Source organism: Pseudorca crassidens, chromosome 19, assembly GCF_039906515.1.
Source record: "Pseudorca crassidens isolate mPseCra1 chromosome 19, mPseCra1.hap1, whole genome shotgun sequence".
Taxonomy (NCBI): domain Eukaryota; kingdom Metazoa; phylum Chordata; class Mammalia; order Artiodactyla; family Delphinidae; genus Pseudorca; species Pseudorca crassidens.
In genome coordinates, this window is record NC_090314.1 from 19,129,761 (window position 1) to 19,147,789 (window position 18,029).

The following is an 18,029-nucleotide window of genomic DNA, read 5'->3' on the forward strand; positions in this document are numbered from 1 at the left end:
GATTTGGAAAACAATTGGAAATTGGTATCCAAGCCTACTCTACTTTGGGTTATTATTGTTTTTTTCTTGGACGCTTATAAGGAATGTTTGTGAAAGGTAAAATCTCGTGTGTTTGTAAAGACAGAACAGGCACCCATGGTTCTGAAGGTGGAGTCTTTCTGAGGTAACGTGAACAGCTTGCATCTTGAATATTTTATAAGATCTAGGTATTAGAACAATGTTTCTGATGCGGGAACACAGTGATCAAGGAACAAAAGAGAGATAGGGCCAAAGAACAGACTGTAATATTTCTTCAAAATATTAAGTAATCCTAAGGCTGAAAACAGGAATGGATGGTGACTACAGATTGTTCCTTAAAAGGGCTCTGAAAGCTTAATGATTTATCGATTGGATCAACACTAACGATGCGCCTCTGACTATGCGTGTGTAAATAAGGGGGCTGATTTATGAGGGTACAATCGTATGTTTCAGATATATTTGGTCCAAGTCTACATATTGAAAATAAATTGAAGGATTGAGGTCATTATCTGAATATTTCAGGGGAGGAACCCCCAAATGATTTGGAGGAAGGCTAGTATGTTAGGTGAAGAAGGATAAAAAAGAAGGAAAGAAAAGAAAGGAAGGAAGGAGGGAGGGAGGGAAGGAAGGAAGGAAGGAAGAAAGGAAGGAAGGAAGGAAGGGAGGAAGTGGGGAAGGAGATGCTAAAGGAGGTCAGGAAAAAAAGAGAAAAACTTTAAAAAACACTTCTGTTAAGAAATATCTCCTGCTTTTCTTACCTTAAAGGAGGAAAAGAGATCCCCAGGTGCCACCAGGGAGCAATGTTTTCCTTAAAAAAAAAAAAAAGAAGAAGAAGAAGAAAGAAAAAGAAAAAAAAAGGAAAAATAAAAAGTTATCATGTTAAATCAGCTACATATGGAGTCTGTCTGTGTAAGGAAATCGGCCTTTTCATTACAAATAGGTTTAAAAAGCCCTAGAGAAGAGAGACGTGAACAGAAGCAATATTATCTACTAACAACCTAACTCCCTTTTAGGCATCAGCTGAGAGAAGATCAGCGGCATCATTGAACAGGGGGTTTGTCTTAAGATAAAGACTCATCTTTATCTCTTTCAGGATATAAAACTTGTATTTAAATCAATTCAGAGAAGCACTTTAGCTCTAAACATTAGAAAGCGGGGAGAGCCTATTTAATAAAACAGCATTATTTCATTTTCAAAGAATGATACTGGCAGTCGCTGTGAGTTTAAATTCTGTATTCTTTTCCTCAATTATAATTATAGATGGGTCTGAAAGGAAGCATGCCTATTACTCTCATATTTATTCTTTTGACAGGTGTTATGGGACTGTAATTTGATGAAATGACTCAAAACGCAGATTCCCATCCAAATATAATTCCCGTCATCAACAAGAGTGGTTTAGGAAAAGTCCTTCTGCAAGCCTTTTCATAGATCTTGAACACCCCTCATATTTTAGCAGCAATCCATACTCAGGAAAATGGGGAGAGCCTGTCTTCAGGGCTTATATCCGAGGTAACAAAAGCCAAAAGGAAGGGTGGGTGTTTAAGGTAAGGAAGGTTGTGAGTGGGACAGCTTTCTTTTTCAACCAGGTGTACTCGGATCAGGGAAAGGGCACCCAGTAGGGTTTCCTCATTAACAGACCCCAAGTCCCGCGCGCGGCCGATAGAGGGCGCTCGGCTCAAGTCGCCCTGCAGGGGCGGTGCTTCGGCGACCCGGGGGCGGTGCTTCGGCGACCCGGGGGCGGTGCTTCGGCGATCCGGGGGCGCAAGCGCACTGGTGGTAGCCGCGTCCGCCGCGTCCGCCGCGTCCGAAGCTGACGTTTTCCTGTGGAGGCCGGTGAGCCGCTAGGCGCCGGCGGAGGGTGGGAGCGCGGGTGGGAGCACGGGGGCCTGAGCCACCCGTGGTGGCGGGGACTGGCTGGGGATGTGAGGTCTCGGGCGTCCTCGGCCTGGCGCGGCTAGTGGAAAACTCAGTGCCGCTGCGTTTCCTTCCCCGACCGTCTTGCCTCCGGAGAGCCGTGTGCCCCAGAGCGCGGTTCCTGGACGCTCCTCAGGCCTCGCGGGGGCGGCTCGGGCGGAGGAGGCCCAGCACGCCGGGGGGTTGGGGGCGCCACGGGGAGCCCAGGGGTCTGCGGCCGCCGGGCCCGCTGGTGGAATGTTCCTGACGGGCACATGTCTCCGCCGTCGGCCTCAGTTTGCCCATTTTCAAAAGCAGTCGTGGCCCCTGCACGGGCCGACTGCCCGCAGCACCCCGTGAGGGCGCTTACCTCGAGTCACCTTCACCTTTTGATTTACGCTTCTGCCTAACTGATCAAGTCACTCCGTGGCCGAAACCCCTGAGCCCTTAGGACTAATCTTTCCTTTTGTTTGTTTTTACACACCATACAGTTCACCCACTTCAAGTGCACAATTCAGTGTCTTTTAGTTTAGTCGCATGCGCTCTCTGCGTCCACGTCCACCCAGCCACACTGTACTCGTCCTTCAGACCTCAGATTTAATGTTCCTTTCTCAAGAAACCTTCTCTGACCCTTGACTGGGTGAGGGACCCCATGAGCCAGTCTCTCAGGGACCTGAATTCCACTTTGTAGTATTTAGTTATAATTGAATACTTGGTTTTTATTATCCTCTGTTACTGTGTAAGTTCTGTGGGGTCAGAACTTGCCTTGATTGTTTCCGTAACTCCGGCAGCTAGCACCTTATTGGTGCCCAATGACTATTTCAGCACACACGTGCCTTCTGTGTGTCAGACTCTGTACTGTACTAGGGATACAACCATGAACAAAATAAACTTCCTGCTCTCGTGGAGCTTACGTTCCAGTGGGGGATGAATACAAACAAATAAGTAAATATATATCGTGGTGAAAAATGCCGTGAAGAAAAAAGAAATGCTGTGAAGGAAAGAAAAAAGGACTATAGTGTGGTCAGAGAAAGTCTCTCTTTTTTTTCTTTTTGCGGTACGCGGGCCTCTCACTGTTGCGGCCTCTCCCGTGGCGGAGCACAGGCTCCGGACGCGCAGGCTCAGCAGCCATGGCTCACGGGCCTAGCCGCTCCGCGGCATGTGGGATCTTCCCGGACCGGGGCACGAACCTGCGTCCACCTGCATCGGCAGGCGGACTCTCAACCACTGCGCCACCAGGGAAGCTCCAGAGAAGGTCTCTTAAATGAGACTTGGATACATGGGCGTGTGAGCCACGTGGGTGCCTGGAAGAGTGGTTGGGTATGTGAGGACAAGCAAGGAGGCCAGAGGGAGGAGGAGCACGAGAGAAAAAGCGTAAACCAGGCGCTCTCAGCTCAAGGGTCCTTGGAGACAAGCCCTGGGTGTGTGTAGAAAGAGCTTGAGTTAGGAAGGGAGAAGCCCAGCTGTTGCTCTTAGCTGGTTCTTCTGTGTGACCTTGAGCCTCAGTTTTCTTCCTCTGTAAAGTGGGAGTAACAGGATTGGCGCTTCAGTAGGCCGTTTGAAGTACCCAGCCCAGTATCTGACACCTGGTAGCTGTATAATACATCAGTTCCCGTCTTTGGCCCTCGAGTAGAGTGTGTTGTGGCCTGTGTGGGCAAGGCCATTGGCACAAAGCAGACTCATATCACCAGATTCAGTTGAGGTTGCTGGTTGCTCTGCTCTGCAACCAGCATGTTTGCTTTTGGATGATGTTTCTGGTTTGCTTTGGCTGGAATAGCTCACCAGGTTCACTTCAAACTGTAAAGGCCCAGGGTGGTTTGGGCTGACAACTGTGATGTTCAGGATCCTTTGAGACAGCAGATGTGGTAGAAAGAGCTGAGGATTCAGAGCCAAAGGATCTGAGTTTGAGACCTGCCTCTGCCACCTGCTGGCTTTGTGACTTCAGGACAGTCCCCTTCTTCCTGGCTTTAGTTCCTCTTTGGTAAGTGGGAATCCGTCAGCACACATTTATTGAACGTCTGTTATGTACCGGGCGCTGCTGACTATGGAGCGGTGACTAACATATTCTCTGTCCTCCAGACGCTGACAAACAGCAAGGAACACAGGTGGCCAGGTAGAGTAGGAAAGGGTGAGACGTCCAGGCACCTAACACGTGCCAGCCCCTGGGCTAGGCAGTGTACTGATGTTAGCCTGAGTGATCTTTGCAAACCCCCCATGAGGTACATATTCTGTTGTCCAGTTTACAGAGGAGGAAGCCGAAGGCCAGAGAAGGTGAATTTAATGAGAGAAGTTGGAACCAGACTTCAGAGGGCCTTGGATAAAGAACATTCCACAGAGGTTTTGGAGGAGGGTGTGTTTTGTAGGAAGTGTCCTTGGGTGGCACTGTGAGGGCTGGACTGGAAGGAGAGAGGCTGGATGAGGAGGCATTGTTACAAAGCTGGGAACCGAGATAGTGTCCATGGGGCTGGATCTTGAGAGCCTTGACCATGTGGGAGAGAGACTGGAGGAACGAGGATTGTTCCCCGTTTCTAGCTTGGGAGAACATGCGTTCAAGCTGGAGCCCCGGAGTTGGGGGGAGCAGAACCGTTCTGTTCCTATATTGCGACTTTACCCATCCAGAAGAATAATTGCATATTTAAACAATGTCCTATACAGGCTTAATTTAGCTTTATCAGTACTCAGTGAGGTGTAATTTCTGGTTATTTTCTGTAGTTCCATTCTTTTCTTTCTTTTTTAATGTATGACTTTTTTTTTCCATTTATTTTTATGTGCCCTATGTCAGGGCACAGGTTAGGGAAAGACAGTGGGATTAAATGGGGCTGAAGGTCTGTTTCTCAGCATCTGTAATGGTGATGCCATTTGGCTCCCAGGAAATCCCTTTTGTGACTTTATTTTCACTCTTTTCCTTTATTCTGTCACATTCTCCTTGGGTTTCCTAAGAGCTTTTTTTTTTTTAGTATTTCTCTAGTTGCCCCTTTTCTTTGTGTAATTGACATTAGTCTTGGGACTTGTTTTTTCATCTGTATGCAGGGGGAAGCCATAGATGAGGTCCTTGGGTTTTTGAAAAGCATGGAACAAGGGTTTATGGAGAAGGTTGAAAACCAAGAACTGGATATAGTATAGTCAGGTGCTTTCATGAATGCTTGGACCTGGTCCTGAAGGAGCCCTGGGGAGAGTTCTCAGTGGGGTCCTTAGCCCTGATCTGGGCAGCATTTGCGAGTGGCTCAGATATAGACATAGGTAATGTTAGAAGCAGGTGAGGGCATGGGCTTTGGAATAAAATAGGCCTAGGTTTGATTCCTTACCTGACCATGTACTAGCTGTGTGGCCTCTGGCAAGTTACTTAACCTCTCAAGAGTTTCAGTTTCCTCATCTGTAAAATGGGGCTAATGATACCTACTCCATAAGATTGTTGTGAGGATACTTGAGATAACACATGCAAAGCTGTCAACACCTCCCTGACATATGCTAATCACTCCCTGAATGGTAGGTAGTAAGACATGCCGTCAGCTCTGCAGAGGCCAGGGGTAGGAGAGCCATGTAACATGTCAGGCCGTTCATCTCTGTGGTCCTAGGGCTGAGTCCAGAGTCACACATGGGATAGATGCTCAGAATGGCCTTGCATGGGTGACTGACACAGCTTGTTGGGCTTACTCTCTCTCTTTGTACCCGCTTTGTACCTCGTATGTGATTGTTTCTGTGCTTTTGTTGTGCTGAATTGAGTTGGATAACAGACAGGATCAGGTGTCCCAGAGATTGTGGTAGATTGTGACTCTGGACTGAACTAATAAAATACAAGATGGGGAAACAGACCTAAGAATAGTTCGTGGAGAAAAGGTTCCTTTGAGCCGAATGCCAGGGCCATGTGAGGGCCAGAGCAGAGAATGCAGTCTGGGCCGCATTCCTTGGATTCCCAAGTAAAGGAGGTGGCATTGCCATGTGAGCGCCAGTGCCCACGGAGCCGGTCAGAACACAAGCAAACCATCGTTTTTCCCTCTGGACAATATGTTGAAGAGTGATATGGATAATGAAGGGATGTGTGTGTGTCCAGAAAGAGGAGGGCGGTGAGATTGAGAAGCATTGGCGGTTACGGCACCTTCAGGATGCTCATCTCGTAAAAGATATGACTGGGGGGCTGGGATGATTGACTTTGAATAATGACAGACTGGACTTGGTGGTAGGTTAGGGAGACTTTAGCCCCAAAGGGCAGAGCTCAGAACGGCGAGTAGCATTTTACAGGGCAGATCTTAGCTCAGAAGCGAAAGGACTTTCAGCGCCCTGCCTCGAGGGAGAAAAGGTGGGTGACTTCCTGCCATGAGAAGAGATTCTTTGACACCAAGTGGGAGAAGGTCACTTTCAGCTCTTTGGCATCCTGCTTTTGAAAGGTGGCCTACTTTGCCCTGTTTTTGTTCATTCAAGTTAACACCTTTTCCTGAGAGCCTGCTACTTCGGTGGCCGCAGGATGAGTAACCAGAACTCAGTTCTGATTTGAGAAAAAGCTAAAAAAGTTTCACGTGATCTGTAGTTTGATTTAAATGTAAAAAAAAAAAAGATGTATTTCTTTTTCTCTCTGATGTATAGAGAGCTAACTGAATCAATGAAATGCACAAACCTCTTCTGACCTCAGTCTGCACCAGAGGCTTTCTTTAGCAGGCCATTCCTATTTTGGGTAGAAGCATTAAAAGGGCATCATAACGTATTGTTTTCCCTTTTGCGGCTCTTCCAGGGGCAGAGAAGGGCCTGGGAGAGGAACCTCATATTCAGTGAGCTGCTGCCAGGCATCTATGTCTCTTATTTAATCCTCACATCAGCCTTGCCATGGTTTGGGGCCCACACGCTTCACTCTTCCACTCAGTCAGTACTCAGGGACAGAAAGGTGGCCTGAAAGTTGTTGGGGAGAGGGAGGATTCAGTCTGACACCCCTCTGATTAGTGGCCACTGTGTGCCAGGCACTGTGGGAGTGACAAAGTGACAGAGGAGACTGAGCGGGGAAGAACGCAGAGTGCGTGGGGATTTCGTTACAGATGGGATAGAGGCTGGTGGTTGATTGGGGAAAGTCTTCAACACCCCACCCCTCCATCACCATGCACACATACTAATGACCCTAGCGTTTGTTCTGTGGGTGCCATTAAAGGATATCAAGCAAGGGGCTCACAGATGAGATTTTTGTTTTTAGAGGCTCATTCTGGCTGAGCATAGGGAGGGATTGAAGAGTCGGCATTTCAGAAGGGTGTTGGATTAATCCTGGAGAGAGTCTCTGAGAGCCTAACGGGTCCTTGGAAAAGGAGGGGCCCCCTTTCCTTCAAGAACTCAGGGAGGTTGGAGTACTGGAGCTGGAGCCAGAGCCCACATCCCAGCTCCACCACTCCCTGGTTGTGTATCCGTGGGCATGTCAGCCCACTTTTCAGCCTCAGTTTCCACATCTGCAAAGTGGGGATTATAATGCTTTTTGTCAGAGGGTAGTTGTGAAACTGCACCATGCCTAACACATCAGTCGGCTCTCAGGCGAGGCTGAATTTCATGGTGGTGGGGAGCCAAGGATATTCTCGTCTGATGGCCTCTCCAGACCGAGTGAGGTAGGAGGCGTCAGTGGCCTGCGGGAGTTCCTGCTGGTTAGCTGGAGGGAGGCTGAGGAGACTGGAAAAAGCCTGGAGTATTTGGGTGGGAAAGGGAGGGTGTTTCTGCCAGAGGTGAAGGCCAGGAGTACCGAGGCGTGGAGGACCCTGCAGAGAGCAGCGGTCCTCACTTTATAGGAGCACAGGCTGTCTCGGCCACATTTGGACCTCCAGGGCCTGAAGGCAGGGAGAAGGCTGAGCTATTGTTCGCTCAAGCTTGGGGATTGGTTGGATTTTGAGGTTATTCAGTCAGCAAGCATTGATGGAGGAGTCCACTGTGTGCTCAGGACTGTGCTAGGCATTGAGGCACTGAGGTGGGGGATCTGACACAGTCCTTGCCCTCGTGGGCTGGTGGGAGAGATGGACAGGCAAACACAGGGTGATTCCTGCACGTACAACAGCCTGTGGACGCGCAAATAAAGAAGAGAGTCTAGTTCTGTGTGGGGGTAAGAGGGATAGGAGGAATTAACCAAAAAGAAATCATTGGAAGAGTGTTAGGAGCTCACAGAATCAAGGGAGAAGCCTAGAGAACTGTGCAGGAATCCAGACATTTCTGGAAGGCCAGGCAGCAGGACCTTCAAGGACAGTTCAGAGCAGGAAGAAGCTGATCAGGACACACTTCTCAGGGGTACATGAACTCATTTGCCGGCTCTTTGTAACCATGTTCAGGACCCTATTTCCAGAGGTGGCATATACTCAAGTGGCCTAGTTTGGGTCTGATGCTCTCCTTGTGGCTGGGAGAGATGCAGCCACTGGCGGCAGTCTCAGCAGGCCACACTCAATGGGAAGGAGTCATCCCTTAATAAGAAAATTGGGGGTGAAGGAAGCTGTTAGGAAGAACCACAGAAATGTATTACAGGATGAATAAAAGTCCTTTTGGGGCAGGGGCTAGTGTTCCAGAAAGCACTCATCGTGGGCTCTGGAGCCAGACTTCCCATATGGAAAGCCTGGCTTCTGCTCTCACAGCTGTGTGACCTTGGACAAATTTCCTCCCTTCTTTTTGCCTCCATTTCTTTATATGTAAAAGGAGAGCATAATGGTACCTCTTGTAGAGTTACTGAGAAGATTAAAATTAGTTAATTCTTGTGCATTTTTAGAATAGTGCCTATCACATGATAAGTATTCAGCAAGGCAGTTGTAATAATAACTGTAGATGATGATGACGATTGTTATTATCATTCAAGGAACTATAGGTGGTTTTTGTCAATGTGCCTGGCAGGTAGAAGAGTGAGGAGGGATGAATCTGGGCAGATGAGGATGCTTTCGGAATTGGCATCAGCCTAAAGAGCTTAAGACTTTATTCACTAGGTGATGGAAAGCCATGTGTGATGGTTAAGTTTATGGGTCAACTTGACTGGGTCATGGGGTGCCCAGATATTTGGCCCAACATTATTCTGGGTGTGTCTGTGAAGGTGTTTTTGGATAAGATTAACATTTAAATCAGGGGACTGAATAAAGTAAATTGCCCTCCCTCACGTGCGTGGACCTCATCCAAGCACTGGAAAGCCTGAATAGTCCTTTCCCTACCGAGAGAGAATTCTCCTGCCTGACGCAGCCTTCGTGCTGGGACACTGGCTCTTCCTGGTTCTGCAGCAGCTTCCGGCCTTCTGACTCAAACTGGGATATATCAGCTCTGCGGATTTTGAACTTTCCAGCCTCAATAGTCATGTGAGCCAATCTCTTATAATCTCTTTCTTTCTCTCTCTCTCTGTATATGTATCTGATTGGTTCTACCTCTCTGGAGAACCTTAATACATCTGTTATATGCCAAGCATTCTGTCACGGTGCTGAGACTATAGCAGGCAAACATGACACAGGCTGTCGTGTGCATCAGAGTTCAGTTTGCCTGGACTCAGCAGCCAGGGTTGGGTGATGTGATGCGGGGTGGTGGGCAGGGGCCAGAGCAAGAGGGGGTCTTGGAGGCCATAGAAAGCAGTATGGATTTTATACTGTAGACCAGTGCTTTTCCAGAGTTCAATGCCACTTTCATGATTCTTGGCATATCCAGATTTCAACTGCATTCTTACTTGCTTGATACATTTTTAAAAATCACCTTTCTGCCCGTTCATTTTTTAAACTGTTGTAAGCCATAATACCTATGAGATTATGGAATTTTTTTTCTCATTACACATGAAAATAAATATAAAAGCATGACAATAAAAGGATGTTCCATATACTGCTTAAAATATTTTCATCTTTGTCCCATGTTTTGGGAAAAGTTGTCATGAGTGATAGGGATGGGATGGACATCAGGGGTTTTAGGCAGGAACGTGACATGCTGAGATTTATGTTTTGGAAAGATTCACTCTGGCTGTTGAGTGGAGAACAGATTGTCAGACAATAGATTGCTGGGAACTCTTGCAGGTGTCTGCCTGAGTTGTGATAAGAGTCTGAACCGAGGATGTGCAGTGGAAGTACAGAGGAGGGGACAGATTTGAGGGGCGTCCAGAGGTAGAATTTGATAGGACTTAGAGACCAGTGGCGTGGGGATTGAGGAGAAGGCAGGTTGTCTCTGTGATGGCTTTGGTTTGGTTGCCTGGGAAGACAGAGGTGTCTTTACAGAGGCAGGGAGCTCAGGTGGGGAGGCTAAGGTCAAATCCAAAGAGCAGGATATGCGAAGCAAGGGTTCCCAGGGCTACAGGGTTTGACTACAGATTTAACAATGATGCTGTGAGGTTCATTGTGCCTTAATAGCAAACCCATGCTTTAAATTAAATTAAAACATTTTTAGTTTAACTCGTCTGAGTGGACCCACACAGGCATTCTCTTCTAGTTATTACTGAGAATGACTAAGTATTATAATTGAGCTGAAAATAATCTCCCGCCCATACTTGCCGGGTTGGTTTCTAAGTATTGCTTGGGTTTTTAAGTAATGTAACAAAGTTGTGTTCTTTCCAAGTGTTAATTTTAAAGACTGCAGATGGTAACCATCTGTTACACGACTAGCATTTTACAATATTTGATTAGCACTTTATATAGTTTGGGAAAGCCTGCCAGTGGAGTCTGCCCATTAGTCTTCGGTGGTATGTCCTCTGTGGTAGCCCTTGAAGGTCTCTGTCCCCATGATATGTGGCTCCCCTCTGTTTGTTGTGCTGAAGTGTGACTAGTCGGACTGGCAGGTTGATATACATGGCAAGAGAACCTTGAAGAGCCCTGCCCTGTTTGCACTCTTTCTTAGAGCTGGAACCATCGGAGCTCACTGGTGAAGCAGAATTTGGGAGGGCTAGATCTGTCCATCAGTTAGGATTCTTGGGTGCAAGTGACAAAACAACAAACCCAAACCTGCGGCTTGTTGGGACCCTAGGCGAATCTGGGACTGCCTTCAGGTGCACGGTTTTGGGACTCAGGTGACTTCTTTAGACTTGCTTTCAATCAGGATCTTAGCTCTGCCGTCTGCTGTGTGGCTTCAATCTCAGGCTTCAAGAGGAGGCAAGATGGCTTCCCTGAGGGTGAAGTCCTCTCAGCATCAAGTCTAGAGGGAAAGAATGAAGCCTTTCCACTCACTCCTGCAGAGGTGTTGAGATTTGCTCTGATTGGACCAGTTTGTCATGTGCCCATCTGTGAACCAGTCCTTGTGACCGTGTGGATAAAGGGCTCTGATTGGTCAGGCCTGGAGTGGAGCCCCACCCAGACCTTGTGGGCTGAGACCTGAAGGGGTAGATTCCCAGTGGCTCATCCCAGGATGTTACCAGGTGGGAGGATTGGGGAGGGGCAGGCGGCCACCTGCCCACCCCAGTGTCAGAGTGAAAGGCCATAGTACCAGGAGCAATGGGCAAATTTAAACTGTGGAGACAGACATTTATTGTTACCAGGAAGATCATATGCTGGAAATGGAATGAAGGAGCCTCTGAAACTAGCTCCTTAGCAAGTGTCCTTTCCTAATTTGAGATAGATTAGTATTTAGATTTACTATTCGGGTTCTCTTTTTTTTTGAGTGGGTGGGGATTGTCTTCTTTTTATGTTACTTTAAAACTAAGGCCCCTCACTTAATCTTGGTCTGTTAGCTTCTGCATTTGGAACACAGTGAGCTTCTCTCTCTCAGGGAGGGGAAATCTGTGCAGAGGAGATAACAGATTCCATTCAGTCCAGTTCAACAAACAGGGCACGAAGCACTGGGGCCCGGGCCAGGCTCAGTAGGTCTGGCAGCTGATGAATCCCCAGCAGTGTGGGAAGCGCTGTTACAGTTCCAGGAACGTGGCACTGCGCCCCCCCAGGGAGGGACAGTCACCAAGGGCTTCCCAGAGGAAGAGACACTGACCTGGCCCTGGAAGGATGGACACAAGTTCCTCACATGGAGGAGACGGGGAAGGGAGCTCCACGCTGAGGGGGCTGTGTGTGCAAAGGCACAAGAGGTGACCTACTTGCCGGCTGAAAGGGTCTGGGAGAAGTTCCTTGTGTCTGACTCTGGGGTGAGCCGAGAAACTGGTTCCAAAACTCATTCTGGCGTCACTGTGGGGGCGACTGGGGGAGTGACAGGCTTCAGGCAGGGGCACCAGGCAAGATGCTGTAGTAGAGGTCCAGGCAGGATCCTCTGGAGCATCTTGTTAAATTGCAGGTTCTGTCCAGTAGGTCTGGGGTGACATTGCGTTTCTAATTAGCTCATGGGTGATGTCGATGCTACTGGTCCAGGACCACACTTCGAGTAGCGAGGCTCAGACCTCTGGGCATTCTTCCCTCTGTTGCCTGAAGTCAGCTGGTTTCTCAGTGACTGTGATGCAGGATCTTCCTGCTCATCTCCCTTAGTCCTCCTGGCATGACACCTCCTCATCCACCACCTGAAGCTGGTCTCCAGAAGGAAGACGACAGGATGAGGCTGTGCCTCTCACCTTTGGTCCTTGCAGGCCTGCTCTGAGCTGAGACTTCTGCAGGACCGAATGCCCAGCCTGAGTTCGGGGTCTGGGTTCCCTGGGGACCTGGCTCTGTACTGTATCAAATACGTCTGCTTCCCAGAGCGCTGGAAGCTGGGGGCCAGGGCTGAATATTGGCTTGATGCCTAGCAGTGATGCTCTGTGTTTTCCAGGGACAGAGGCCTTGCAGATGGCCCCGCTACCGGGGGCAGAGCTGGTCCAGAGGCCGCTGCAGCTCTACCGATACCTGCTGCGCTGTTGCCGGCAGCTGCCAACCAAGGGCATCCAGGAGCACTATAAGCATGCTGTCAGGCAGGTGGGAGTAGGGTCCACTGGGCTTGGGGTGGGGGGCTTCCTGTAACAGGGGGCCTATCACAGGGTTGGGGGCCGGGGGCAGTGGGCAGGGATGGTTTTTCCGGTGGTGGGGTTGGGGGTGGCAGTTCCGTAAGAGCCACCGGAAAGCAGTGCTGGCCAGCCCAGCTCCTCTCTCTGGTTTCTGTTCCGGAAACAGGATGCACCCAGCACAGCAGCTCTGTGCCAGGGCTTGAATAAGGCAGCTAAACAGGTAATTAAAATAGAGTGTGAGACATAACATCATTTTGACAGGCATACCTGCCAATAATGCACAACCTGAATTTAATCATGAGAAAACATCAGGTAAACCCAAACTGAGCAACCGTCTACCACATAACCAGCCTGTGCTCATCAAATGTGTCAATGTCCTGAAACACAAAGGCAGACGACTGCTCTGGTTTAAAGGGGACTAAAGAGATGTGACAACTAAGTGTAAGGAGTGATCCCAGATTGGATCCTGGACCAGAAAAAGCAATGATTGTAAAGGACATTATTGGGGAAATTCATGAAGCTGGAATATGGACTGTAGATTAGATAACAGTATTATATCAGTGTTCAATTTTCTGAAGTTGATTACTGTGGTTATGTAAGATAATGCCCTTGCTTACATACCCAAAGTATTCAGGGGTTAAGGTCATGATACCTGAAACTTTAAATGCTTCCAAAAATTTTTATACAAACCCATACAGAGAATGATAAAGCAAATGTGGCAAAATAGTAACAGTTGGTGATTCTGGTAGGGAATTCTTTCGTAATATTCTTGCAGCTTTTCTGTAGATTAAAAATTATTTCCAAATAAAAAGTTAAAAGCTGAAGTTTATATAAATATAGTATGGAAAGTAAAAAAATAGAGGTAGTAACAGAGGGTTGTGGAAACATAGAGAAGGAGTAGTTAGCTGTCTGAGGGAGTCTGGGAGGACTTCCTGGAGGTGAGCATTTGAGGTGCTCCTAAAGATAAGTAGGAGGACGTGTGGGGTTGAGAGTGACATATCAGAGGAAGTAACCAATTCTTTTGAAGGGCCATGAGAGCCACACCAGTGAACCTGAATCTCATGTTGCTTTTCAAAGGCGAACATCTGGTCAAAGCAAACAGCAGCCCTGCATTGCTCTGCTTTGGGCCTGGCTGGATTTTCCAAAGCCACCCTCTCCACTGCCCCTCCCTTCCCTGCATGGCTTTCCAGCATGGGTCTGGAGAAACTCTGCTCTTCTCTGTGGTGAAGCCATGCAGAGAGCTCAGCCTGGTGAAAGCAGCTTCCTGGGAAGAGCAAACGAAGCAGAGAGATGGAAGTTTCCCTTAGGCCTCTGCTACCCGATAACCTTTTAGCTTGGGGCCAGTCTTCCTTTTCACGGCTGCCCTGCTGGTAGGAGTACAGGCTGTGTAGTCAGATAGTCCAGGATTCAAATGCTGGTGCCATTGCTTAACGGCAAGGTAGAGTTTCTGAGTCTGTTTCCTCATCTCAGGGTGTGATCATCATAACTGTCTGTGGAGGGGTAAGAGTGATGCTGAGTGTACAGTGCCCACAGTGTGCCTGTCCCACAACTGCTGCTCTGAAGCTGTCAGTCCTGTGTTTTTTGCCTAGTCATCTTTCCCTATGCTTAAACCTCCAGAGTTTCCGAGTTCATTCGGATGAAGACAGCCCTGAGAGGATCCAGCAGATTATTAAAAGAGCCATTGAAGATGCTGACTGGATCCTGGACAAGGTAAGTGCTCGGCTCCGACTTCCACCTGCGAGTTGGGGTTGAGGGCTGTAATCTCCGTGACCACCAGGGGTCGCCCCTGCCCCACAGTTGAGACCGATCAGCGCTGTGGAGGCCCCCCCTCCCCTCACCAGCCGCTCCCCTCCCCTCCCCAGAAGCCCAAAGGTGATGGCAGGTGCCCTTCTGGTTGCGTTTTCTGCAAGGGGGTGCGCATCCTTAATCCCTAAAGGCAAACTTCTGCCTCACAGTGCTGAATAAGCTGAGATGGGGCCACAGGAAGAAGGAAGAGAACAGTCTTGCTGGTAGCAATAGTGCCAGAGCTGGCAGCAGCCTTGCGACGGCTCAGAGAGGAAAGCTGGGTGAGGCAGGGTTACTGAGGAAACATTCGAGTATCTGTTTTGGTAGAGGCAGGAAGGGAGTCAGGAATACAGACAGGCTTGCTGGTCCTTACACTTGGTATTAGAACAGCCTTGAGAGCTGGAGCACACCCCACCACTCTGTCCTTCTGAATCAGATCTCCAGAGGTGGGGTCCAGGATTTGTTTTTTAAACTCAGTGATGGGACTAGTTGGTTTCTGAATGTTGTCTTCTATAACTGGAGATTTTTTGTGTCTTCTGAACGAGACTCAGTTTGATGGGAAGACTGGACACACCACAATTTTCAATTCCAATGTTCCCAGTGTCTTTCTCATCCTCTCTCCCCAACCCCATCAGCTTCCTCTTCTGTTGGAACCAGCTAGAGACATGACTGTCTGATGCCTGCTGACCGGGTTCCACTGCCTCTAAGAAGCCCTTGCAGGAGGCGGCTGAGGCCTAGTGACCACAGTTCTCAGGACTTCCCGGGTCCTCCCTCCCCCCGCTGGCTTCCCTCACCCGCTCGTAATGATCTCTCTGTCTTACAGTATAAGAAACAAAACTGAGACTCCAGGACGTAGTGAGTGCAGCTGCCTTGGAGACACTGATATTGAGAGCCCTCGCTTCGCCTGGCCCTAAGCAGCAGCGGCAGTTTTGGAACATCCACTAGCCTCGTTGGCTGGGAGCAGGAAGTCAGGGGTAGGAGAAGCAGACATTTGCTCAGACGGATCTTCTTGCCATGTTTGTGTCTCCCTTATGTTTGCTTTTCCAGCTGGTTATGATGTGAGATTTGGGGAGAATGTGTTTTCTCACTTTGCACTGAAAGTGATTCATTTACTCTGGGCATCATTCTTGGAGACCCAGAGCTGGCGTGCCCTCATATAGCTTTCTGTACAGAGGGCAGGGCATGGGTTTAACAACCAGACAGCTCTGGATTTGAATCTCAGCTCAGCGGCTTTTCAAGGGTGTTGGCTTCAAGTCCAGTTTCCTCCTTCATTAGGATTAGATAAGATGAAATCAAAGAGCCTGACGTAGGACATGGTATGCGGTGGGGCCAGTAAACATCCCTCTGAGGAAGCCGTCCTCTGCTGCTCCCACGGTGCTCACACATCTCTCTAGCTCTCTCCACATCAGGTCTTAGTTCCTTGTGGGCTGGTCCCGTCCCTGCCTATCACCCCAGGCCTCTGATCCCCCGCAGTTGCACTGTGCCCAGCGGTCCGCCCAGCAGCTGCTCTTCCTGACACCAACCCAGAGAGGCAGAAACCCTGGTCCTTGCCAGAGTGGTGAAACAAAGAACGCCAGAGCAGCTGCAGTAGATGCTGGCGCGTTCAGGCTGTGTGAACCTGTGATCTGTTTTGAGCGGCCCTTGCCTACTTTACTCCATCTTAGCAGGAAAGCGGGGAGGAGCAAGCCAGCAGTCATGAGGTTATTGTGAGCCTGAAATCGGTGGAGAATGCAGACCTGGGTCACATCCCAACTCTACACAAGTTACTCTTGGGTCACTTACCTCCTCTCCTTCAGCTTCTGTTTCCCGGCCTGTCCAGTGGAGTAATGACCATACCTACCACAGGGGGCCACGGTGAGGAGTCATGAGCCCTAATGTGCACCAAGTGCTTCACCCAGAACCTGGCCTGGGGAGCCAGGGAGAAGGGAGCTCAGAGGGGTTGAGCCCCTTTTCAAGGTCACAAAACTGCTAAGCCAGGTCTGTGAATGTACCAAACACTATAGATTTAGGAGGGAAAGGAGAGCAGCCAGGAAAGAGGGAAGGAAGGGTGAGAGGGAGGGAGGGAGGAGGGAGGGAGAGCAGCAGGGAAAGAGGGAAGGAAGGGTGAGAGGGAGGGAGGGAGGGAGAGCAGCAGGGAATGTCGGGGTAACTGGCTGGAGTGGGCAGAGCCTCCAGAAGATACAGGGAGAAGCCACACCAGGATGCGAGTGTCCCCCAAGGACTCTCAACCCGAGGCTGAGCTAGCGCACATCTGTGTCCTTGCAGTCATGTGACTTAAAGTGACTGAGATACCCCCACGAGCACTCAGCTGATCAGCAGATAATGAAGTAAATACATCAGTTTGTGAAAGCTCTGGTGTATGTTGTTCCCTACTGTGTGCTGTCATACTAGATGCTGAGGATTAGAGGTAGGCGAACAGAAAGCTGCCTGGGAGGGATCGTTCTTCAGAGTCCTAATTCGTTAATTGAAATGTCCAATCCTAGGTAAAAATAAAAATTCAGAACTTGAATTAAGGTGGTGGTATCTCCCCTCTTCCAGTTGGGATCTGCTGCAGTGGGAAACCCGCTGTCAGAGAAGGGGGCACGGGTGGGCGGCCGTTGCTAACTTGGGGGTGGGGCGGGAGTGGAGGGGCATGCCAGGCAGAGGGGCAGTTTAAGCAAAGGCTCCAAATAGCACCACTTGCTCAGGAGCTCCCACGCTGTTCCGTGTGGTTGAGACCCTGTGGACGGAAGAGACAGTTCTACAATCATCTCTTTATGTAATTGTCTCCCACCTGAGAGTGAACCCCTGGAGGGCAGGGACCATGTGCTGGTAAGTGCAAAATCTTCTGGGCCAGCTGTGTGCCTGGTGCCCAGGTGGTGAGCTGTAAGCATTTGTTGAATGGGAGAATGATAATACCAGGCAACCTGATGTCTCTCTTTTGTTAGAGTGTTTATTGCTTTTTAATAATGGGGGAGGCTGTGAGGTGGTGATTATTTCTTGGCCAAACACTGGTGTGCGTGTGTGTGTGTGTGTGTGTGTGTGTGTGTGTGTGTGTGTGTGTTCTTATCACTGATGCTCAAAGTCTTATTATTATTATGAAAGTAGTTTTGACTTTGAGAATCCCCTGAAAGGATTTCGGGGATTCCCAGGAGTCCATGGACCATACTTGAAAATCACTGTTTCTATATGTACACTGAATAAAGCAGAATACAAAGTAGATTTTTACCTCCCTTCTTGATACCATGCCTTTGTTAATTTGGCCTAAGATTGTATTCATTTTTTAAAGAACCAGTGTCATCTGATTGGTTTGCATTCGGCAGTTAACATGAAAAAAATCTTAGAAGACACGATGCTAGGGGAAGCAAAGAACACCTTCATAGGAGAAGTAATGCTTAAGCTCAGTCTTCATAGAGAAAAGAATGTTTTTTCAGGTGAATAAGTGAGGCAAGTAGAGCATTCCAGATGGGAGGAGAAGCATGGGCAAATATGTATGGCATGAACAGGTTGGGGTGCTGGGAGAGTGAGGAATTTATTTGCAAGGTAC

The 18,029-nt window shown here is 48.8% G+C and overlaps 2 protein-coding genes across 5 annotated transcripts in view; both read left to right on the forward strand.

Moving 5' to 3' along the window:
• Positions 1-1,763: 1,763 nt before the first annotated feature.
• Positions 1,764-17,012, forward strand: LYRM9 (LYR motif containing 9). Of its 2 annotated transcripts, XM_067716651.1 has the most exons (5): positions 1,807-1,851; positions 9,058-9,194; positions 12,547-12,689; positions 14,336-14,428; positions 15,327-17,012. In XM_067716651.1, exons 3-5 carry the CDS (start codon positions 12,564-12,566, stop codon positions 15,342-15,344), a joined length of 237 nt encoding a protein of 78 aa, XP_067572752.1. In that variant the 5' UTR covers positions 1,807-1,851; positions 9,058-9,194; positions 12,547-12,563; the 3' UTR covers positions 15,345-17,012. The 2 variants fall into 2 exon arrangements, with proteins under 2 accessions (XP_067572751.1, XP_067572752.1); XM_067716650.1 differs by lacking the exon at positions 9,058-9,194 and having other exon boundaries at positions 1,764-1,851.
• Positions 15,339-18,029, forward strand: part of NOS2 (nitric oxide synthase 2) — a 122,155-nt gene continuing 119,464 nt past the window's right edge. For all 3 annotated transcript variants that reach the window (XR_010937623.1, XM_067716643.1, XM_067716641.1), the window contains exon 1: positions 15,339-15,477. The gene's annotated coding sequence lies outside the window, so the exon portion shown is untranslated. The remainder of the gene's footprint in view (positions 15,478-18,029) is intronic.

Excerpts from the sequence above, each read along its gene's own strand:
- LYRM9 (XM_067716650.1), top strand. The coding sequence starts at position 12,564 with ATGGCCCCGCTACCGGGGGCAGAGCTGGTCCAGAGGCCGCTGCAGCTC. Across the intron at positions 12,690-14,335 it reads ATAAGCATGCTGTCAGGCAG|AGTTTCCGAGTTCATTCGGA; the intron begins GTGGGAGTAGGG and ends TTAAACCTCCAG.